General features: G+C 38.0%; 1 protein-coding gene across 1 annotated transcript; it reads right to left on the bottom strand.

The window, feature by feature from the left end:
- Positions 1-10,777: 10,777 nt before the first annotated feature.
- XKR9 (XK related 9) lies at positions 10,778-22,491 on the bottom strand. Its single transcript, XM_026843151.1, has 3 exons — positions 22,217-22,491; positions 12,496-12,719; positions 10,778-11,421 (listed from the first exon to the last, which is right to left on the bottom strand). Exons 1-3 carry the CDS (start codon positions 22,489-22,491, stop codon positions 10,778-10,780), a joined length of 1,143 nt encoding a protein of 380 aa, XP_026698952.1.
- Positions 22,492-24,894: the final 2,403 nt, after the last annotated feature.

Genomic DNA, 24,894 nt, shown 5'->3' with positions numbered 1-24,894 from the left:
ATTAATAGTTTATGCATGAAGCAGATTAGTTGGTAGGTAACAGACCAAGGATGTCAAGGAAGGATTAGGAAAATGAAAAGCAGCCCCCACACTTATGGTTGCTTATACAGTAAACAGTTACTGCCCCTCACAGCACAGCAACAACCATCTGTTTTCATTATATATGTTAAAGTTTTGTGGTGCTTCTTGCTATTTTTGTTAGTATCATGTTTGCTCTGTTTGTTACACCAGAAGACATCATTGGAAGAGATGCTCTTTTTGTAGTCAGCTATATTGCCTAAAGTAATAGAGGTAAAATACTTAAAACAAATGTGGACTATACAGACGTATATAAGACAGGCTATAGGAACATAAGTTAAGTTAAAAAGAAGAGATGTCAAACTCTGGAGTCCTGGAGTTACTGATCCAAACCAGCCCATCTGTGTGGATCAGTGAAGCACTGTGGGGATATTTTGACTGAAGCCCTGAGGCCATTAGTCTTGCACAGCACCATACCCATGCTAACAAATTCTCTGGGCTCCAGGGGCTCAGTAAGCAGCTCTCTATAGTACACCTCTTAAAACCTCCCATCACAGGCTTTAAACCTGGTCCCTGTGCCCCTGCCTTTGCAGCATGGTCAGTCTGCATCTTGTGTGGACATCCACAAACAATGAAGATATGACTATTTGCCTTCACTCTATAGGAAGTTAGGAGAATAGCAATCTTAGAAAGGGTCCTGTGGTATTGGAAAAATATGTAGGCTGAGATTTTTTTCACAAATCATAAATGAGGAAGACTTCAACAGGCTTTTCTACTAATATTTAGGTCTTGAAAGCCTTCTAAAAGCTACAGCTCTTTCTGGCAATTGGGTCCATGTTATGTTTCCAAATTTACCTAGAAACACTGAGTGCTGTGGCCTGCTTGTGTGTTGCAATGCTGTTTCAGGGTCTGCAGGCTTTTCATGGTGTGCTTCCTTTTTCAGGTTCTCCCAGCCCAAAATTCCAAACTATAACTATATTTATCATGTGATAAACTTCAACAATAATGAAATATAGACAGAAATTTCATTTCTTCCCTCATTTGCACTGGCTATACAAGATATTATGTGATAGGATTTTTTTTTTTTCAAATACTTTTGATTACAGCTTTTCTGTAGTTACAAACATTCCTCAAATGCAGTCCTGCTACAGCTGCAACATACAGCAGTGTTCCTGGCTTGGAAGCCACGTTGCTGTCTGAAAATATTTCTTCAGTTATTACCAGTACCCTTTCAAGACTATTAGTGTCAAAATTTGGGGTTTTAAAATGTTCCTATTTTGTTTGCTGACCTGCAGGTGACTTGACACCACTTCTGTCTGTCCAGATGTAGTATAGTAACTTCTGAATGTTGCAGCTGACTGTTCCCTGAAGTTCAGATGACATGAACCCCTTTTAGCTGGGGAAATTTGGATGGATATGAAAGAAGGTGAAAGGGCAAGTGAAGATCTTTTCATCTGTTCAGATAAGCCACTAATTCAAACATATTTGCAATTGATTATAGATCAAAGAATGGTCAGCAGAACTCACGTGTTCCGGCATAGTATGTAATCTTATCTCACTAAGATCCCAGCTGGCCTTAGGTGGCCCTGCTTGAGCATGAGGGTTGGACCAGATGACCTCCAGAGGGCTCTTCCACCCTCAGCTGTTCTGTGATTGTGACACAGCTGGACAGAAACAGAAGAAATCATAAATGAGTAACAAAATTATGTCAGGGCCAGAAGTACATCAATGGCATTGGTGTAGGCATTGGAGGATTGAGAAAGCACATAAAAGCATGAAGGAGCAGAACAAGACCTGGGAAATTAAGTGCACAGGAACAGGTGAAATGGCTGAAATGGGACACTGACAGACTGCCCTAGGTAGGAAGGATGGGTGCAAAACACACTGGAAAAAAGTTCCTGAATAAGGTGTTACAGAGCCTCTGGTGTAGAGAGAGGTGAACTATACAACATTATTCATCTGAAAGAAGAGGGGAGGCTGCGTGGCATCATAATGTATGTAGATAGGACACTGACACACAAAGGAAAAAAGATGTGGAAAAGTAGTCTGTATATATACAATAATCAGGCCTGCGGAAGCAAGGGGACCATGCAACACTCAAATTATCTTTAGATTAGTAGCAGGGTTGAGGTGCAGAAGAGCCTCACTTTGGGGCACTCCTCTGGCTGTATAGCCAGGCTCTGCCCCTTTCCTTCTGAGCAGGAGCTGGGCTCCTGTCCTCTCCACAGACCAGTGGACACTAAGCTGAAAAAGGGGCTCTATGATGGAACAGGGACTAACCTTCCTCTTCCCCACTTTGTCCCACTTACGCTGTATGCAAAATCCTGTTGCCATTTATCCTCCCCATGCACAGACTGCCTAGGTGTCATGACAAAATAATTATCAAGAGCAGAAGCAGAGCTAACTCCTGAAGAAGAACCAAGTAGGACTTGACAGAAAATGAAGGAGGGAGAGGGACAAGTTATGGCCAAGTCTCTTCTGAAATTATTTTCTAATTACTTGTGCTTTCAATATATGCCAGGATAGAAGGTGGATGTTGCGTGTGCTGTCTTCTCAAGCCGTGCTCTTACTGCCAGATTATAGAGCAATGGTGAATTGCACTTGCTGACTAACCTGCTCAGTAAGTAGTAGGAGAATCCAGTCTTCTGAAATTCATGAATCAACTGGGAATTTTTAGCATGGTACCATGCTGAATTGATCAATTTCTTTCCCTGAGCAACACCCATCAACTTCCTGAGATCAGCTACAGCAAACTGTATCAGTAACCACAGATTCTCTCCAATTGACTGCTGAGAAAACCACTTTTTTTAAAAGAAAAATTGAGATTGAGGTCTTAAATCATGTAGAATTCTTGGTTAGGTGTATGGCTGCCTGACACATACATGAGATACGACTGACACAATATTGTTGGGACTTTTGTAAACAGAAAAATAAATTCTTGCTTTGATAGTCACTCATTTACATGTTTTATTGATAAATGGAAACTGGAAGTCTTAGTATTTTAGTGAGATTCTGTTGCTTTCTTCTTAAGTGGTTGAGCTGAAAACTCATGGCCTCCTTTCTCAAAACATTCAAGCATAAGGAGCCATTAACCATCAAACAAGGGTTCACCCACCTTACATGTAGAGTTTGGTAACTGCTGAGCCATGAGGTCCAGCCCACTTTGGTGTGGTGAGAACAATTATTGCCCATGACAAGGCCTGCAAATTTTCATTTCTATTCTCCCATTCACAATCATTCATTAGCGAAAAACCCCCCACCCTTGTGTTTTTGTTTTTCCTTCTGAGGGCCACACCCAGGTGCTTTAATTATACTTCTAAATACATGCATGTAAACATTGTCTTTGTCCAGGAAAATATATGTGCAAGGAAGGCTTTTTAGAAGTATAATTAAAGCACCTGGGTGTGGCCCTCAGAAGGCATAAATTATTTACTGATAGCTACAATTGTTGCTCAAGTCTGATTATAATTATAGACATTAAATCACTAAATATGATTTTATATTCATTTTCTCACACAATAGTAATTCTTATTTGAAACTGCTATGCTTATTTCTTTTCATAAAATTCCCCAGCCTGTTTAACAGAACACAGTGGAAATGGACATGCAACTTCAAAAAAAACCCCCATTGTTTGTATTATGCTTTTTGAAAAAGCTGTTGATTACGATAACTGTTTGCCAAAGCACAAGCTCATTAGCCTATGCAAATTCTGATAGTGTCATTTAAGAAGTTGTTTATAAGAGACTTCTTCCATGTTATGTGGCCTAGCCTGTTGTCCCTTGTGTTTATGTAACTATGCCATTCAGCTTTGCAGACTATAAGGTCACGCTCAGTTAAGATTATGTAGTCAGTGCCGTTGTAGAGAACCCAGGGACAATTCACCATGGATAAGTTCCTTCCACTTTTTTTTTCCTCAAGTGAGAAAATCTTATCAAGTGTTACTAGCAATTTTCACCAGAACAAAACCTAATACAGGTTGATATACTTTTAACTTCAAAATACTTGAGATGGTTGCTTACTACACTGAAGACACTAAGTTTCAAAGGAAGGCTTTAATAAGGCTCTCTGAAATGCTAAATGTAAGCCATTATGCAGAAGAAGCAAATGAGATTTGAAGGATCTCAGCACCTCAGAGAAGTCCATGTCTATAGGACAAAGAAGTGTTCCCACCATTTGTTTTTCAGCTTTTCAATGTTCGAAATAGCCAACTAATATCCCTGTGTTCCTTATATAGATAATCTGAAGAAAGATTTCTATTGATAATTTACTGGGGTTCTGTTACATGTAATAGAATTACTATGCAAAGGGCCAATTATATCACCTAATTTTATCTACCTCCACTGCATCTTGTTGACGTTCCTTCTGAAATCAATGGGAAAGGGCACCTCTAAGGGACGATTCATTCATTACATCCAAAAGAAGTGGCAGGGTAGACAGGATGACAGTCCTCTGGGTGTAATTTTTTTCCTCTCTGTTGATTGTAGAGGACCCTGTACAACTTAACATCCAATTTGAATTGTGTATGGCAGAAAACTGAGATAAGTACCAACCTACAAGGGTACCAATACCACTCAGATAACACTGCCACACACTAGTGAGTGATGCAAAGCAGCACAGAGCTATACGAGGTATTGTTTTGCTGCTTTGGAGTGCTGACAAAAGCAACTGACAGATGTATAAGACTTTTTAAATCTAAGTTTAGCAATGACTATAGCCCAGTAAAACAAAGCCCAAAACAGCTTGGATGACACTTGTAGAATGTAATCTTTGTGTTGTTCTACCTATTGTATGACACCATTCTCTGGAGACCAGATTATAAAAATATTTTCTTGTCACTTTACCTTTTCATCTAATTCAAACAGTATAACAAAGACCTGATGGTTTACAAAGCCATCAACAGCACACATTCTCCATCATGGCAGGGGCATGTATCCTCACCCAGCATAACTCAACCAAGCACATGCATTTCTTGTCTTAATTGAATAATGCGATGTTCATTAAAGATGCATGTCTTTATGTGGGACATAGTTTTGGAAAACCCCAAAATCGCAGAATGATAAAAAACCCCAGTGTTTTTCTGAAGTCTCAAAATTTTATGTGAACTCCCAGCCAAATTCTGATGACTAAACATTTGCTATTGAAGAACAAAAGCTGGTTTCTAGACCATGAGCAGAATATTCATGGAAACAAATCTCTGAAGGAAGCCAGGCCCTAAAGAAGGTGGGAGCTGAACTTTATCTTATAGTGAAAACCAAAGGGGGAAGAACAGATAAGACAATGCTGCTGCACAAAGCTATCTGTGCTACAGTACATTAAACGTGAGTCACTGAAAGTCATGATGTCATAAAAAGACAAAAATTGTAACTAGGATTTAAAAATGGGATTATAGCCTGTGGACAGAAGTAATCCAACTGACATCCTCAGCAGTAGCTAGTGATGCACAAAGATGCCGGTCCTACCCTTCAAGGAGGACATGGTCAACTGGAAGAGAAAGCAGCAGCAAGGATCATCAGTCTAGAAAGCAGGACATACATGATTAAGTGGCTTCATGTGTTTGGCATTCAGAGAAGTCAGACAGCATGATAATGATCTTCAAATATGTAAAATACAGCTTCACAGAAGAAGGAAACCATCTGCTCTGCAAGGCAAGGGGGACAACAAGGGACTCACTGCAGTAAAGACGCTGAACATAGGAGGCTTCTGACTGACAAAACTCTGTAGATGTGGGGGATATCTGGGGGAGATTACCCTGGGACATTGTGTTTTTCAGAAACAGAAAACTTCTGCCAGGAATGGCACAAGCACAGTGGTCCTGCTGTAGGACAAACTACAAAATTATGTTTGAGGTCCCTTTCTGCTCTACTACAGTATAACATGCTTCAAGTTTGACTGAAAGTGTGGAGTATGCTATGTGGAAAATGGCTGAAAAACACCAGCTCCCACTATTTGTTATGCCTTCCTCTCCACACCTTTGTCTTTGCAAGTGACCTTCAAGCATGTAGCTTGGTCATTTATTTTCTCACAGCAGTGGGGAAATGTCCAGGGACATTTAGCCCTTGTTTTTCAGCGATTCACCTACCCCCCACAGAAAAAGGTGGGTAATCATCTCTTTTCCAAGATATCTGTAGTCTCTGTGAAAAGATGCCTGTTCTTAATTGGAAAGACTTAAGATCAGTTAGAAGTGCTGAGCAGACAAAGCATGACAGAACTTTACTGCCAATTTTTTGTTGCATTCTGGTTGCAACAGATCTGTATTCTTCAAAGTATTGTCATCCTAGGCACCTGGACAAAATGCCAGTAGTAGTAACAATGGTAATGATGATGAAAATTTTGTACTGAGATTAGTAAAATCACACTACAGTTTCTGAGGCACAAATGTGCACTTGAAACCCTTCCTATGCTTTCTCGTTCTGCTCTGTTATTTACAGTTGTGTCCTCTGCCAGAAATAAAACTAGTATACTATAAATAGAAACATATATGGAAAACAGCATACAATCATAGGAAGGCCAATGTAGTTTGTGGTTTCAACAGGTATTAGCAGGCTAAAGGAAGTTTGAAGCATCACTCCCCATTCCACCAAGATCTACATTTTACTGAGCTAATGAATGTAAGACTTACATAGTGGGTATCTTCAGTGTGATTTGCCTTTGTTATATGTTAGCTAATTGGAGGTAAAAGAAGAAAGTTTCTTTATGAAGGTGGATTCCAAGGGGTCATCTGCACTCCATTCAAATATTGATTGTACAGCCCATCTACCTTGCTACTCTTCTATTAAAAATCTGATGAAACTAAAGTGCTGGGAAGGAAAGAGCATGAGGAGGTAGAACAGGAAAATTCTTCAGCTGGAATGAATGACAAGTACATGTGTTGCCTCAAGTTCAGACAAGATAAGTTGTTTAACCTCTTGAAACTTATCTTTTTCTGAAAAAAATATACACATGCTCAAAACGGAGCAGAATGTAGGTAAGCCTAAAACCAGTTACCTTTCAGCTGTGTGGATGCTTCTACACTGCATAATAAAAATGAGAGAACTGAGTTCTGAAACTGTCCTTGAGATGTAGGTCTGTGGTAGAAAAAAAGAGCTGGTACTTCAGTGTCTAAAAATACAATGGTTAGTGTTTGGGCTTGGGGATTTTAGAAAGAAATATGTATAGTACCAGTAAAAAGCAGTGGAACTCAGCACTCTGAAGGGTTAAAGTGAACTTTAATCTTCCACTGATCACCCTCTGTTACTGTGTCTTCATAAATTTGCCTCGTTTATGGAGTGTTTTTGATGGGAGGCAATTCTTTGTTGAAAGTTAAGTGCTCTTTTATATGAATAAATAAAGAAGGCTTTGGTTTGAATGAATACATTATTTTGACAAATGTTTATTGGAAACCCAATTATGGCTTCATAAATCAGTACTATCTGTGGTACATCAGGTGAGCTCACCCATGCCATCAAATGGTACGTTGAATATTAGTAGGATAATTAAAACAATTCTGTTGAATGTTGTCCCTCTTACCCAGGTCTGACAGTAGTCAAAACAGGAAGAAATTGTTTATGATTTTTATTTAACTTATTAAAATACTTCTTGTAAGATGTAATGGACATACTTAATAAAAAAAGAAAAAACATTTGTTTTCAATTTGCAGTTAGATTAAAATGACAAGGTCAGACGTGATGCACAAACTGAGTGGCAGTTGAATTTTAAGAGTAGTCAGGGAACAGAAGGGATTTGTATGGTCTATTGTTTGAATTTTACACCTAGGTGAAGTGAGGCATTGTTTGTTTTGTCTGAAGTGGTCACTGATTATATGAAATGTGTCTGCTCTGAATTCATGTTCTTCCTTGTTCTCTGATACAGTGATTCTGAGTTAGAATGACCAAATGAATGTGAAGCCATTTTCAGAACTATGAAAACGAAGGGAATCGAGTTAAAATCTTGAACTCAAGGTCAAGAAGAAAAGAGGAGGTTAAAGTGAAAAATAAATAAAAGTAGACAGAGGACATTAACAGTATTTCCCATCTCTTGAGGCCCTCTGACTGGCAGCAGCAAAATGGAGACATTTACAGAATATGACAGGACAAGATCCGTTTAAGCTTTAATAAAAGAATCTGCATGATTTCCCAAAGAATCATTTCCCAGTTTTAGGATATGGCTAAATTCATATTCACTAGGACTTGCAAGCATAAAATAGGGATTGAAACTTAAGTAACTGGGTTTGATATGTATTTGAATTAGTGTGATACAAATAGTCACCTAGATGCCTTTCTTACCAATTCAACTTCAGTGTACATTCTTCTCAGTGGCACAGAAGAGGGAACAAGGAGACATAAGGAGAACAGAAGACAGCACAACCTTCTGCTTTTCTCCCATGAAAGAAAATGTGTTAGGATTTGGCCAGAGAGATAGCAATGAAAGACTTTTATTTAGAGTTTGTTAGTTCACTGAAAGGAAAAAAAAAAAAAAAAAAAAAAAAAAAAAAAAAAAAAAAAAGAATCACCAAGACAATTTTTTTTTTGTTTCACCAGAAATTAACCTTCCTCCAGAGCAACTCAAGATCCAGATTTCTAGCAGGATGCAGACAACCTGGAGGCCCTGGGGGTGAACCTCTTACAGTAGGACTCCTCAAAAGCTCATATTTCCCCAGAAATCTGCTTCTCAGATAATGTACAAAGTTTGAGGTCTTCTTCCACATAGTGGTTAAACAAAATTTTGTCATTTTCTACAAGATGAAATAATATTCTCCCTTTTCCACCCTACCCTTCTGAGGATTTCAGATGAACAAACAATAAAGTGTGGGAAGCAATATTAGGACAGTATTCACTGTTTAGGATCCTATTTTTTCACAGAAAAGAACAAGTACATTCAGGCATATATTTTGCTGCCAAGGGCATCATCACTGGTAATAAATACCCTGTTAGATAAAAGAGACAGAACTTAGGTCAATCATGGTGCATGAAGCAGGATGGAGCCTTGGGCTTCTACTCTTACCTAAGCAGCCATTCCAGGGCAAACAAATCTGGAAAACTCTTTTCCAATGTAGAGAGAAGTAAAGGTACTCTTTTATATATTTGTTTTGGGAAAACTATTGCTTAAGTCTCATGAATTGTGCTTTTTTAAGTCTTAACTTCTGGACCCACCTGCTAGTTAACCCTAAGTGGAAATGAGGGATTTTAGAAGTAAACTCCTCTTACTGTGCTGCTTTTTCATGCGTATCCTCAGAGAGGCAGACCATTCAGTCTAAGCTATGCATCTAGAAATTCAATTCCTTGAATAGGATTAAGGAGATGTAAGTAGTTGGCCTGGTAAAAGAGAACTATGAAAATGGAACAGGAAAGAAACACATTTAGAAACTTCCCTGAGCTCTGCTAAAGCTGGAAGTATAACAAGATAAAGGCAGTCTGCAGTCCATGGACTTGACATAAACGGTGCAAGACACAGCTCTTCAGCACCCTAATTATCAGCCAAAGCATCAGCCCTTCCTCCAAAATTTTAGGGAAGTTTGCTGTCAATCAATAATGCTAACAGATTTGGTTCCTGGCAAAGTTTATCATTTTTTCTTATCTCTGGTCTCTTTTCTCAAATCCTGTTTCGTCCCTTTGCCTGTGGCTACTCTGCAAATGTGAATTACTGGAAGGGGAAAGGAGGGAAGAGAAAGAGCCAGAGTTTTCATAATTCAGATTTAAAACACAGCTGCTCTGAAAGACTTCCCTTTAGATTTTATTTCGGAAGAAGCTGTGGTTATCAACCTTATTTCCTTTGTTGTTGATTTAGCATTTGAACACAGGACTGAAATGTTGTCTAATTTCACCCTGTCTTCTACCAAAAAATCTTGATGGACAAGATGGTTATTCCATCGTTTCCCAGCCCCTGTGAGTGCAATGTATCAGAATAGTTGTTTTTCTTTTCTTCAGTGACAAAGATAAAAGAAGCTGCACCACTGCATACCTTTCAAAGCCTCCTATTTCAGTGGAAATCAGCATTCAAAGTATTACATCTCAGAGCTCAAAGGAGAGGACAGCTTCAAGGAAGACAGTTCTTCCTTTATATGCAAGACTCCTGGTGCCATCCATAAATCACTCAGGCTGCTATTATAATCCAGAACAACAAACTGGCATCACCCCTAAATACAGAAGGTTGTGTGAAAGATTAGCAGAACAAAAACAATAAAGGAGTCATTAAAACACCTAGAAGATAAAATGCTTGACAATATCTCCCAAATTTCCTTGTGGCAAGGCAGTGATTGAGCCATAAATCAAAGCTGTTGTTCTTCAGGGGATATTTAGGGAGAAGCAGTACAATTTGTAACTATGCTCATCTAAAGAACTGCAGCTCATACACTAATGGGGCGAAGCAGATAACTGATCACTGTCCTCAATTATTTCAAATGCAGTCCTCTTTCAGCAACAGAAGAAAAGCAAGCCCTGTTTTTAACAGAATCAACATAAATGAATAGACTATGGGTTTAATGCAAGCTTTCATTTGATTAACTTTTAGCTTTTTGTATGTTTTATTTGCATTGCTGAAAACTACAACAATTAATTGTTTTGGATGGATTAAATTGCTTCTTGTTCAAAAGTAACTTTGATCAGCACATACAGAAATATTCATGTTATAAAGGCTTTGTCAGTATCAGAGAAAACAATAGTTATTCAGAGCCAATAACTCTGGTCCATTACATACTACTCAGTGGTGATACACAAGAAACAATGACAGAGAAATAGACTGTCCAGCAAGTATTTGAAGTCTGCACAAAAAAAATCTATACTGTTCATTGCATTATGAAATTTTGAAATCTACCAGTTTTCACTCTATCTTTTTGTCCTGCCTCTCCATCAACTTCATCTGGACATGCTTGTGGTCTGCAATAAGCAGTGGGATGAAAACACCCATAATAAACAACAAGAAAAATAATACCTAACACCAGACTAAGAACAGTTAGGATGCTCACTATTGTAAAATGTATTTCCTTGATAATGACAGGTTTCCAGAACATATATAGAAACAAAATGCCTAGAGTTACAGCAGTGTGAGTAGCATAATAAATAAAAATGCAAACTTTTGTTTTTCTCCCCTTTATGTTAAAAAAGGTAAAAATTAGAATGATTCCGACAACAGTTCTGTACAGATATTCCATCTTCTTAGATTTGCAAAATGTCGTATGTTGTTTCAAAGTCCAGCTGAAGCCACAGATCCAAAGAAATATCAGCAGAATTACAGAACTTCTAACACTTAGTAAAGTGATCAGTGCGATACTGAGTATCCAAGAAGTGATGGTGAGCAGTTTATAGAAGAGATATACTAACTTGGAAAGCACATGAAATTCATCTTTATCAGGCAGAGATTCTCGTAATGATATCTGATAATCAACTGTTGAAAAGGAGATACCACAAAAAGACATAATAATGGCAGCATCTAAACAAAACACAAGGAAGAATGTTAAATTGAAGAAAAATATACTTATTTTACATTATAATTTCTGGATGAACTTTTGGACAAATTCATGCTTTCTCAGCACTTTCTTTATACAAATTTTATATTTCCTCTGTGCTCCTGAACAATTCACCTTAATTTTAAGGCTCGATTTAGTTACCTAAATGTAGGTATCTAATGCTGTTTGGTATGCCTATGTTATCCTGCCCAGACTCTGGCTGTTAAATGGTCTCACCAAAGTTCTGTGTCATATTTGCCATCTCTATACACAGATGACTTAGTCCCAAAGTATTGCAGATAGCCCATAAAACCTTGTTTCAGCAACTGACTCCACGCTGTCTATAATGTAGAAATCTATAACTAAGACTTGACCCTTCACATGGTCATATCTGAGATTCGTCTGACCATTTTGTCTGACTACCTATTGACTCCATGGACTATGAAGGAACGCTAGACAGCAGTGCAGGTCTCTCCATTTGGTTAGATAAATTCCATCCCTGAGTAAGTCAATGTCTTACAATAATCCTACTAGTTTTAGAGCTGGAAATGGTACAGCTCCGGTCTTGCTGAGGGTTTAATCAGTATCTCTTAATCATACTGCATTCTGTGATGCTGACATATCCTTAGTTTTTTCTGACTCTGTTGCTCATCTGTTATGTGGTTGATGGTAGTGCAACACACAGGGCTGCTCTTAAATACGTTACTGATTTCAAGATGGCCAGTTAGCAGTTTTAAATGAAATTGTAAGCAAAAAGACATAAAATAAACTACTCTGGAAATTATACATACTAATTGTATTCAACAGCTTATTTTTAAGTGATGTATTATTATGTTCCTATAAGATATTATGGCTTGTTAGAGTGAAATCTTCCTTCTCATGGATTTAGCAGAACAAACCATCTACTAGACAGAAATTATAATTAAATGCAGAGTAATTATACAGTGGAGTGTATGTTTTTCAAGGTACATTTAAAATATTATCCAATCACATGAGGTCGTGGGTTTTTTTAGGTAAGATGGTACTCAACTTGAAAATTAACAAGAAAGAAGACTCACATTGACAGAAATTATTTTTGCTGTGTTCCATGAGGATGTAAATCTGGACAAAAAGTTGTGGTGTGGTCTCAAGAAAAGTGTTGAATACTCTGAGCATGTTAATATCAGTCACTACATCAATGGCTTGTTTTTGAATGAAATTGGGAGGGTCGGTTTCTGATGCATCTCCACTGCTTTTTTGTTTAAACGCAGCCTGGCAGCCATACTTCAGAGCAAACCAATACCTATAAAAAAAAAGGAGACTTGATTAGACAGTGTTGTTTAGAAGAACAACTCAATAAAATCACATAGGCTAACAACGATTTTTCCCATTTCATTCTCCATTCACATTATATTTTTGACTGTAATCCAGCACCTTCTACTAAGATAAAATTCTGTCCAATATCTATCTGATATCACTGATATCAGATAGTAATTTAAGCCCAGTGATACCCATGCAATGTAAAAACCACTGGAACAGAATGAGACCTGGCTGAATAAAGATTACAAGCTTTATTTTGTTAGGTTCTTATTTCTTTAAAAGTACAGCATTTCTGAAAATTCCCTTAGCAACTCTCCTCAGTCTCTCTTTGAGATACTCATTCACTTTCTTTGGATCTTTTTAAGGGTATTAGTGAATATCCAGCTGTGAATATCCATATCTATATAAGCATAATATAGATGCATAAGCCCCAACAATAATAGCTGATGAATTGCAAACATACAACAGACTTTAAAAAAAAAAAAATCACTATAGTGCTATTTTCTAAATACTCAGGAAGGTATTAATTTCAGAAATTGATTTTCAAGACACATGGATTCCTGGGTTGACAGATTCTATTAGTAATCTGAGTGGTTTTACATGAAGAAGTCATTTGCCTCGGCAAATGAGTGCACCTGAATGACTTCTAGAACAGTTGTGGTTTATTTTCAATTAAGCCTAAATGAATACCTCCTCTAAAAGAGCAGTAAATGCAAAGATACATGGAATTAGCTAGTCACTACTGGTGTACATCCTCTGTTGTAAAGAACATTTTCTGTTCAGAATATTTCTAATGCTTTGCTTAGAGATGAATAAAACATAGCTCTTAATCCCATTTTCTAGACCTTTGTCTCGGGCCTGGAGGTGGACATAGCACCTCAGAGGGAATAGAAAGCATAAGTTTTAATCAACAATTTTGATAATTAAGGGAGGAGCCTGCTATTGTACGTTATAATCTTTACAGCTGTGTTTGGGAAAACAGGATAGTGGCTACAACCTGATGTAGGACCAGAGCTCCAGCTGCTGGAAATTACAGTATTTCCACTATCCCTAATAAACTCACACACATACATGGTCCTGGTGAATGACCTGACTCATTGCAGTAGTTCTTTAGAAACCAAGCAAGGTAGGTAAGGCTATAATAAATGAAACGGGGCAATTCCAGAGAAGGGGTTTTCACAGCTAAAGACCTCTTTCTAGTTGAACTGCTCAACAGCAAAGAAAACAATCTTTTGGAACTAGTTAACAAATGAAAGAGGGGAGAAGTATCCTCGTAAGTATGCATGTAGATCCTATCTTAAACCAAAACAGTGCTTGTTCCCTTCTGTTGTTTACTTGATTTCAGGTGGTCAGTAACACTGGCTGTGCAGGTTGTAGACAACGCCTTGTAATTCTGCAGCACTGTAGTAGGCACTCTGTCATTGCTAGTAACATGGCATAAGCTCTGCAAGGCCTCAGGACTGAGGCTTGCCAGGCTTGCTCTAACGTTTTTATGACCTGTTTGTGACTTTGTTTTACTTGGTTTAGCTTGGATTTTCTACAGAAAAATTGGTGATTTCTTCCAATTGTCCAGGTGGTTAATTTGGTTTACTTTTGTTTCTTTTTGTGTGGTACAGCCGTAGCTTTATATAGGTAACAGTAACAAGCAGATATTCTATATTGAATGAGATATTTATGACAGACTTGATGTAAAATAGAGACATATAGTCCTGGTATGATAACAGAGGTCCTGAGATGTGGAGGCACCAGATGCAGTATAGAGAAATACATGCATAAGTTATTAAGTAATGGCTTGACACTGGAGACTCTGTGGATATAGACAAACCACCAGTGGTCAGTTATAGAAATGCAGACCTGGATTAAACCAGTTTTAGGGGTAACAAAGATAAAAAATAAATAGTATTTAACATGCACAAAAGGCACCATAGATACTAAGCTTGGATGTAATGTGAAGCTGCAGAGAAATTAAGAGAAAGCAAAGTCTGAAAGCATGTTGGAAAACATACAAAAAAGACCCAAAGTGGATCCTAAGGGTGAAGAAAAAGAAACCATCAACATGAACATCATGTTCCTCCCAGCAAGACTCCAGACACTCGTAACACCTGTAATACCCCCATACACCAGAATTAAACTACTGACCTTAAGATCCAGAGGAGAAGAGGAAAGGTGAGCAAAAAAAGAAAAGGGATAGCAACTAAGAAACACATGTAACAATTTTACCATATTATTATTACTGGAAATTTTTATGCATAGAAGTATTCTTTCTTTTCCTATAGTAAATACATCTAGACTAATAATGATTCTTAGAATGAACTGTTACAATTTCACTTATATTAATAATAAATTCTTGGTTTTATCAGTATATAAATCCTGTGTATTTTCTCATAACCAGGATTTTGAGCATAACAGCCTTCAGACATCACCTTCAAGCCTATTTCTGCCTATTCAGTTCCCAGATGTCTTGAGCTTCCAATGTTCTTCTCCAGTGAACCTATTTTGACTCTAACTGGCAGGCAAGGAAGAAAAAGCAGTCCTTTTTCAAGAAAACTCACTGTTATTCAATTTTCTAGCATTATAAACATTGCTAAAGGCTTTCCCCCTCAAGAGAAGAATTTAGTCATCTGGTTTATGAAGATTACATCATTCATTCAGGTCTATTTTCTTGAGAAATCAAGTGGAACACCACAGACCATCACTTGGTTATCTCACACAGCTGTATAAGCCTGCTAACATGCATGCATGAGAAAGGCAAGGTCCTATGCCGTGGCTTGCCTCCTACTTTCATTCCCCAAGGCTGCATCTGTGATGATTTCAAGATTTATGCTAAAGTGCCTCAGTTCCAGATTCCCTGATCATCCACAGGATCATACGCACTACAGACCCCATGAAACCCATGCAGTTTCATTTCCATAACATAGAAATCAGGTGTCATTAGAGACCCAGACCTCACAGATTCATCTTATCCCAATATGACACTGGAGCACGGTCCCCTTCTGCTTATAAAGGGAGCTAGGAAGAATCCTTGGCTCTTCCAGGTGTTAAAAGTTTAAAACCTTCACTGTCTTTAAAGACCAAATCCTTTAACCACAGGAGAGACAGTGTCAGGGGTTCTACCACAGCTACAAGCAAGACAGCCAGGATCTGTAGGTCCTGGGTTAAGTGCATGCTAGAGGAATCATGACTTATTCCCTGGTATGTTAAAGCATGTCAAGCATACAAGTGAGAATTGAAACCTGGAAGCATCAGTAGTAGGTGTAGAGCAGCTACGTTACTATTGAGGGGCCTTAAGGGAAGATCCTTTGCTCTTCTTGCAGAGACTCATAGACTGCAGCCCCCATTCAGGCCATACATTGATTCTGTGAGCTGGCTCTAGATCCATTCTTTACTCCTAAAGGAAACTGTTTTCTACTTTCATGTTTTTGTGTATTTATCTTACTGTTCTTTGACTAATAGCTCATAAGCAAAGAACTGAACAGTTTGGCAAGGCATCTATAGCTTTTCCAGTTAATAGAACAATTAGTATTACAAAATATTTGGTTCTTGCATCTGAGATATAAACAGCTGGAAAGTTTGCAATGTTTCCAAGCAAAAACAATTGTGTAGACTGATCTGTTAGTTGTCCATGGACTCATTCCCCAGAGCGTGTGTTTGCCCAAGCAGCAAGAAGTGGAAACCAGCTGCACAAATTTCAAGCAGCAGAGCTCACAGCTGAGAAGGCAAATGACACACAAGAACCAGGAAAAGCAAGAACCTAGTAAAAGGACTATTTCAGCTGGATGCAAACCTGAAATCACTTGTCAGTTTTTGGAAGCACATTCATCTGAGTATGGTATACTAGGTTTATATTGTTGTAAGATGGTATGCTATAGTATTTTTAACTACTTGTAGCAATTTCAGTTAGTCCACTTCTGACTTTGAATATTGTGTAAAATACATTGTTTTTTCTAGAAAAGTCCAAATATTTTCATTGCGCTCTGACTATGTACTAGGTAAGGTGGCGTTCCCTGAGCTCCACTTGCCTATGTCATTTACTGTAGTTCATTTGATGAGTTCTTTATCCCTCAAGAGTATTTTGAGCTTACACTCCTATTTCCATCTGCCCATTTGGCATGTAGTATTCAGACATTTTTGGAAGGGCCCATAGCAGACTTTTAAGCCTAACATTGGACAACTGCATTCACAGCCAAAGGCAAAGTTCAATCTGTACTAAGGGATAGAACAGACTCAAATTTTCTCCTTTATCGTGCCCACAGCTCACCTAAACACTGTGCCTGCTATGAATCTATCATAATTATATTCACAGAATCGCAGAATCAACTAGGTTGAAAAGGACCTTGAAGATCATCTAGTCTAACTGTTAACCTAACACTGACAGTTCCCAACTACACCATATCCCTCAGCGCTATGTCAACTCTACTCTTAAACACCTCAAGGGATGGGGACTCCACCACCTCCCTGGGCAGCCCATTCCAATGCCTAACAACCTGTTCTGTAAAAAAATGCTTCCTAATATCTAGCCTAAACATTCCCTGACACAACTTGAGGCCATTTCCTCTTGTCCTATCACTTGTTACTTCGTTAGAGACTCATCCCCAGCTCTCTGCACCCTCCTTTCAGGGAGCTGTAGAGGGCGATGAGGTCTCCCCTCAGCCTCCTCTTCTCCAGACTAAACATCCCCAGTTCCCTCAGCCGCTCCTCCTACGACCTGTGCTCCAGACCCTTCACCAGCTTCGTTGCCCTTCTCTGGACACGCTTGAGTCATTCAATGTCCTTTTTGTAGTGAGGGGCCCAAAACTGAACACAGGAATCGAGGGGCGGCCTCACCAGTGCCGAGTACAGGGGCAAGATCCCTTCCCTGTCCCTGCTGGCCACGCTATTGCTGACACAAGCCAGGATGCCGTTGGCCTTCTTGGCCACCTGGGCACACTGCTGGCTCCTGTTCAGCCGGCTGTCAATCAACACCCCCAGGTCCCTCTCTGACTGATTGCTATATATCTATTGTCATAGCAGCTCCATGTTTCAGTCATCATAAACAGAAAAAAAGACTGTAATAAAAATACATTAATTGAAAGTACTGGTTTGGTTATGTATTTCAAGTAGACATACATCTTAAACTGAAGGTGAAATGGATATGTGTAGTGTGTTATTGATACAGACAAATGCAGGGTTGCCATTTGCTTTTTCTCCCTCTACATTCATTAAAGAGGACAATTTTTTCCATTAATCCAAGGTATATAAGCTACTTGGAACCCAAAAGAGTAAAAAATCATTATTTCTTTACATCTGGAATTGTCATATGTGAGCAGCAAAGAATTATCAGTGTTTCTAAATATCCTATTCACTTTGATGGGAAAAAAAAAAAGGTTTCTGCCTTTGTAGTGTTGCTTTGTGGAGCAACATATGATAGCACTCCTACTTGTTATACACAGCTCCATTGTGTCTCTGTTCTTGAGATGCTCCTACATTTTCATCATCATTTCATAAGGGGTGAAGTTTTCTTTTTGTCTCCTGTTAAATTAGGCAGGCTTTGGCTCTCCAAGCATGACTGGGAATTCACAGAGGTGACAGATACTTGGTTTTGTTGCTTCACAGCCTTCACATGTCATGGGCAAACTGCCTTACCAGTGCTTCCGTGTCACCTTCTTCCTCTCAGATTTCTACTGAGGACCTTTCACTACAATCCCAGTACTACCCTTCACATCCTGTCTCATCAAACTACTCTGATGAAGATTTAGGTGCTGGTTAGAAATTAATTGAGAAAGAGTGTGAGAGACCTGGCAGCAGTGAATTCCAAATTCTGGTCATGCAGTCATAGTTTGGAGCATCATATAAATCCTTAATCAAAGGAAAATTATTCTCTCCTGCATGTTAAAATTAATCTTCTAACTATAAAAAGGCTTGGATTAAGTCCATGAAACTGATTCAACTAAATAAATACTTAGGACAGTAAATTTATATTAAGAAAATGTGATCAAGCACATATTACTATGTAATCTCTAACTCACTTTAAGTATCATTACAAACTTTCCACTTTTAATTGACTGTACCTCACTGACTTGGTATCTTAAATACCTTTCTATATATTTTGTCCTGTGGAACTTCTTGTTATACACATAAATTGCTGAGGCATGTTGCCAGCTTTGGTCCTTATTTTTGATCCATTCTTGGTTTGGGTGTGACTTAACAGGTATTAAATCTATACCCATATAAACTGAACATTACCTATCTTGACTAAATTTTTCTCAACACATTTTAAAAACCTGTAATGAAAAAATCCCAGGTTCAGTGAAGCACTCACATTTACTCTGAAGTCTCATGGATTTAGAATTCATCTTTGAAAAAAGATCTTTTTCATCTGCTCCTGTTCAAAGGTACAGGGCATCTTAAGCCTACCTTTAAGCATCAAGAGACACAACAGCAGTTGCCAATATTACAATGGCTGCTGCCTATATGGCCACCTATTCTGACAGTGAAGGTTATTAACTGCTAAAATTTAGTCTTCTGCAGGTGTCCTTGGCTGATGCTGCAAACTGCTACACATCAGTGGACTCCAGAATTCATATGGTGCCCCAGGGAAATGTCCTCTTTTTCCATATTCACTGACTGTATTATTGCCTTAATGTTGACTGTTATGACACAGTCTGTTCTCAATTCTACCACCATCTGCGTGACCTATTTAAATGGATTGGGCTGAAAATCATTTTAGTCACCATAGCTAATATATGCTTTACCAACTAAATTTTGCTCCTTGTAGAGAATAACATTTCATATGAAATATAATTACAGGTCTACATTCTTTCCAATTAAAGCCTCATTACATATGAGGCAATATTACAATTTTAATTTCATTTTTTCTCTATTTTTAATAGTTATATGTACGTAAGTGTATAAACACATATTATTTCCATATTTATTTCTTAGCATTGGCAACTAGATTGATTCCCATTGTGCTGTGAACTGTACAGACATAACAACATGAAGTTCCCTGCTTCAAAGGTGGAACAAGGTATAAAAGACACAGGAGAGAGGGAAGAAAGGAAGAAATGAAGGAAGATAATTTGGTAAGATGTATTCACATCTTATAATTTCAGGCATCCTAACTTCACTGGTAAAATCGTATTTACTTACTAGGCCCTTATTTTCCTCTGTAGTGAATGGAGAATATAGGTTCATGCCCCAGATGAACTTGTGGGGAAAATCAACAAGTATGACCCGACTTCTGACAACATTTTTATCTATTGACTATAGAGATAAGCCTGAGAGACTCTGTCTAAATTAACTGGGTAAATCAGATGACTAAGTAGGAGCACAGGAGGGAGTTGTATATGGATACACCTAAATAAACATATATAATAGGAAGTATATAATAGTTGACCACAAAGGTACAAGCCAGCTGTATGACAGCTTGCTGTTACCAGTTTATACTTTAAAGTATGCATTATCACACTGCTGAATTTTGAGGAGTGGCTGAAACAACATTGTAATTTATACATATCAACTTGGAAAATTTTTCTAAGTCTAAGTGGCAGCCATGGAAAGACTATCATTTGTGTGACACAGAGCAGGTGACCAAGTTGACAACACTGCCAGTGCAAAGGGCAAAAATTGTGTTTACTAGATAATAAGCCACTCAGAGAAGATGACACTAATTCTGGGAAGGAAGCTTTGAAAATTATAGAAATTAATGGTATGAGTTCAGCTAAATCCAAGAGTTTCATGGATTACTTTAGAGTTAAGGTAATCCGTTAAGATTTGCCTGTAAAAGCAGCATTTTGGATAGATACAAGCGCTGAGTCAAGATTACAGTATCTAGAATTGTATATGATCAGAGTTTAGATCTGAATTCTGAAAGTCTGTGTTGAAAAGTGACTTCTTAGCAGCAGGCACTAATCAGCAGGAAATTTTGGGGGCAATCTGGGAGTGTAAAACCAAGCCAAAGGTGAAACCAGAATTACAGTCCCGAACAGATTAGAGAATGAGGTCATGGAAGAGAAAGGGGAAGAGGGGAGGGTTTGGGCCAGACATTAGAAAAGCAGCTTCTGCCATTCTACACCACAGTTACTGGTTAACATTTATCATCAATTATTAGAAAGAGAGGTCATGGCTTTAATTTCCTTTGGAAGAAACATACTCAAGGGGGGCAGGTTTGTAAGTCATGAACACAAGAATGGCACTCCCAGCTATGCTGAAGATGAAAAGCCTTGGGGACAGACAAAAGGGAGAGTGCCACAGTGGTCCCCAAGACATCCCCTCTAAAAGGCAGAACCTGGTAGAGTCCCTGTGGCCAGGTCTTGGGATATCTCACATGAACCAACTCATGTCCATGAATCTGGTTAGCAAATGAGAACTGTCCAGAGAAATTGAAGAGAAATTCTCTTTTTATTCAATATTTATGCAATTGTGGTATTTCTAAGTTTTTCTAATACCTGACACCAGAAAATGGTGTCAGTAAATAGTCCTCTGTGAAGTCTGAAATTTCAGGATTGTAAGAGAAGAAGGAGGAAAGTAAAGATGATGAACAAAAGGAAAAATAATATTGAGAGGCAAAAGTTAATTGTGACACCTAAAAGCTCCAACATTTTGCTTAATCCATTATAACATCAAGTGAATAGAACACACTTGTGAGGGGAATTTTTAAGCTGGAGTAAATATATCTTTCATCACTGTCCATAGCATAATATAAAAAGTTAAAGGAGGCATTTTAAATAAGTATTTTATTCAGTGCCTCTGATAAATCTATATTCAGTCATGTTTCTGGCATGTTGTATAGCCAAAATAATTAAAATTCAGAACTTTTTGCCAACATCTTTCACCTCAGTTTTAAAATGGAAATAAAATCTTGGCATAAATGATCTATATAATGATAATTTTATAGCAAAGCCACCATAGAATGTTAAGCATATGGTATCTTAAACTATTCCTGGACAAATACCTTTTAGCAAACAAAGGTTCCTGACACCATTAACTCAAGTCCCTGCAGGAAGTACAGCTGCAAGTGTTCTTACTAACTATTCAACTATTCATTTCTCTCCTGAATCTTGGTGGGTTTTCTACATATGGTTAGACTCTCAGGTTCAAAAATAGCCTCTTACTTCAGTTGTCTCACCCGCTTAGTGTAATCATATTAGTTCCCTTCCTAACATTACTTTGAAAACTGACATTTATCACTTACAACAGTATTATCCTGCAAAGCAACCATTTTATTAAATATGCCCTATCACAAGACTCATGAGTCAGAGTTAGGCTGTGAATGATAAAAATTATTACTTACAGTTAAAATGAAAGAAGGTCCACATTTCCGTCAAAACCTGACATAATTTACTCTGGCATAAACAGACAAAAGTCCATTTGCTTACATGAGGCAGTAATTGTTAAGACCAGAAGTGGTCTTTTCCCTGAAGCAATATTAAGCATTTCTTAATAAACTGTCCAAAAGCAATATGATTTCTTATTTTAAAATAAATTTTTAAATGTGCTTACCTTATAAAAATTCCACACTGAAAGAAATGAACTAGAAAAATCCATTTCAGCTTCCCAGTATCAGTACCTTCACAGTCGTTTTTAAACCACTCATAACTGAATATCTGAGTTATTAATGATGAAAGACCTCTAAAACACAGTATCAATATACTCCAAGAATATTGTCCTTGAGAGAAATATTTACTAGCTACCCAGAAGTCTACTCCAATATCAATTATATAAATTATAATTCCACCAACTAAAAAAAAAAAATTCTGCTTAGTAAATTTCATCATGCATTAGATTGTCACTGTTGTCATTCTCTCCTCACTTCATGTAAAGGAAAGTCAGAATTAATCTAAATGCTTTCCTACAATGGAGTATTTTTCCTGATGATACCACCTTCTCATAGTGCTTTATACAAAAATAAGTTGGGTTCTGCATTTTTATTATGGCAAAGCGACTTGCATTTTTCTATATTCCTGATTTAAATGTTCTATTGACTTCACTGATACATGTCTATTCTGGAAAAGCTAAATGTAAATTGTCTCTTTAATTGGTGGAGTCATTCTTCATTACTGGTTCCTAAAACGAAGAAGAAAAAAAGACTAGCAGTAACAATATTTTCTTTTGAAGTATCATACAGCAGTTCTCACGACCATCAAACAAGCAGGTATAAAATGCAGAATGTACTGAGATATCAATGAACAATCAGCCCAAGAGAAGCTGCACTTCTGAACTTGCTGAGGTCACCCACTCTCCCAACCACCGTAACTCTCCACTTACCAAGCAACTGTTGAGATAACCCCAAATAGTTGCAAAACATTAAGAAACAAGCTTACTTGTTTTTAAAACTAGTTTATGGAAAAAAAAGATTGTTTCCTTCTCAGAACTTTCTCAAGTTTCTCTCAACTTCTGAGCCCTCCTCCCTTACTGTACACAGCACAAAACACTGAGAAAACTCCTGGCTTGAGTACACACCATTGTATCAGAGTACACATCATTATGTCATTTCCAACTGCGTTACTGCATTTGTGTGCATAGATCTAGTGGTCTTATCATTTCTGTGTGTTTTTCCAAATGCAGCAAGGAACTGCTGAATAGGATTGCAGATCTCCTGTTAAAGAGACTTACTCATAAGGAGCCAGACCTGCACCAGTCTACAACTCTTTGGAAAATGTCTCCAAAGCTGTGTGAGTAGTAGCTACATACAGATGACCTAATCACACAGTCTACTACAAATAGAATTACTTCACAATCTGAACTACATTTACATTGCCTAACACTGCAAGGATTCTTGTGACCTCTTTGAGTAGTCCTTACACCTCTTTTCTCTGTGGATCTATGGTATTTGCCAGGTGTTGTAAGGCAGTACGTACATTCTTTGTCTCATTCATTTCCATCACTGCAAAGCTATAAACATTCAAATTAGAAAGGCCCTTATTTTATTTGCATATCTTAGGAAAAAGATGCTAGCAGCAATCCCAAAGGATGGGATGCAGGACATGCCAAAGAACTGGGTTTGGGCTGGTGCCACTGCCAAACAGCAGCAGACAATACACAGGGAACAGCTGTGCCAGCGAACTGGGGGCAGGGGAAGGGCATGCGGAGGCAGGTCTCCTTTGGATTTTTGTGAATTTATGCACACTGCCACAGAGGAATGAAATGAGACAATTGGTTAATATCCCATGAACAAAACTTTTGAAAGGTAGTGACTATTACTCACCTGTGTCGACTGGGCTAAACTATGCTGTGACCCAGGTACAAATACGAAAAAGAGAACATAAGCTCTTAATTTCCTAATGAAGACAAGTGGGAACATAACAGCCTATAAAAGGTGCTGGGTGTCTAGACATTATTTCTTTGGATCTAGGCATTAGCCTCTTGTTCTATCTCCTACTGAGGTTTCATGTCCTGGCCTAGAAGAGGTCAGAAAGATCAGGCAACCTTAGAGCTGGGATAGCTGGAATCCTTTCACTGTGCTTTCCCATCCTCTCCAATAAAATACCAGTAATCTCTTTCAAATCACAATTTATATCCAATTCACAGTCAGATTCGGGGAAGTGGACTTCAGTACAAAGTCCAGCATAATCTGAACTTCATGTTTATAAATGTTTAATATCTGAAAACATGTATGAACCAACTTAAGAGTTTATTACTATGATTCATTCAAAAAAATTCCAAAGGAAATTGTATTTTATCTGTCTAAGAACATCATGTCATTCTGCATTTTGATGTACACCACCTTTGTCAAGCTGTATCCTTTTTTTGTGACAAGAACATTATGCACAGTTTTTCTAACATTCAAAAAAACACCCCCTCAAAAACCAGTCAGGTTCACTATTTGACTGCAGCAGGAAACAGAACAGTAGAAGGTGAGTCAATAACTGGTTTCAAACAGAAAGTTCTTTGGATAGGCCATTTATGGCCAAAGTAGGTAGTATACCAAAGTTCACATTTAATGAGTAATACTGTACTAGACGTTTGAGGGGCAAGGTGTAGCCTCTAATTTTGTACCTGAAATAAAAAGGGTAATTGGATTCCTCCCTCTTTACAACCTCCCTATCTTTTCGTATCTGAGCACTTCACAAAGAGGAATTATCTCATTATCATATTATCCCTAATAAGAAATGAAGTTTTACAGGCAATGTCCGGACTCCTCTGAAACAACAGGATGAAAAGTAGCTGTGACTCGAGTG

Source organism: Athene cunicularia, assembly GCF_003259725.1.
Source record: "Athene cunicularia isolate RWA chromosome 2 unlocalized genomic scaffold, athCun1 chr2_part1, whole genome shotgun sequence".
NCBI lineage: Eukaryota > Metazoa > Chordata > Aves > Strigiformes > Strigidae > Athene > Athene cunicularia.
The sequence above is the reverse complement of the archived record's forward strand: the minus strand, read 5'-3'. Positions and strand labels throughout refer to the sequence as shown.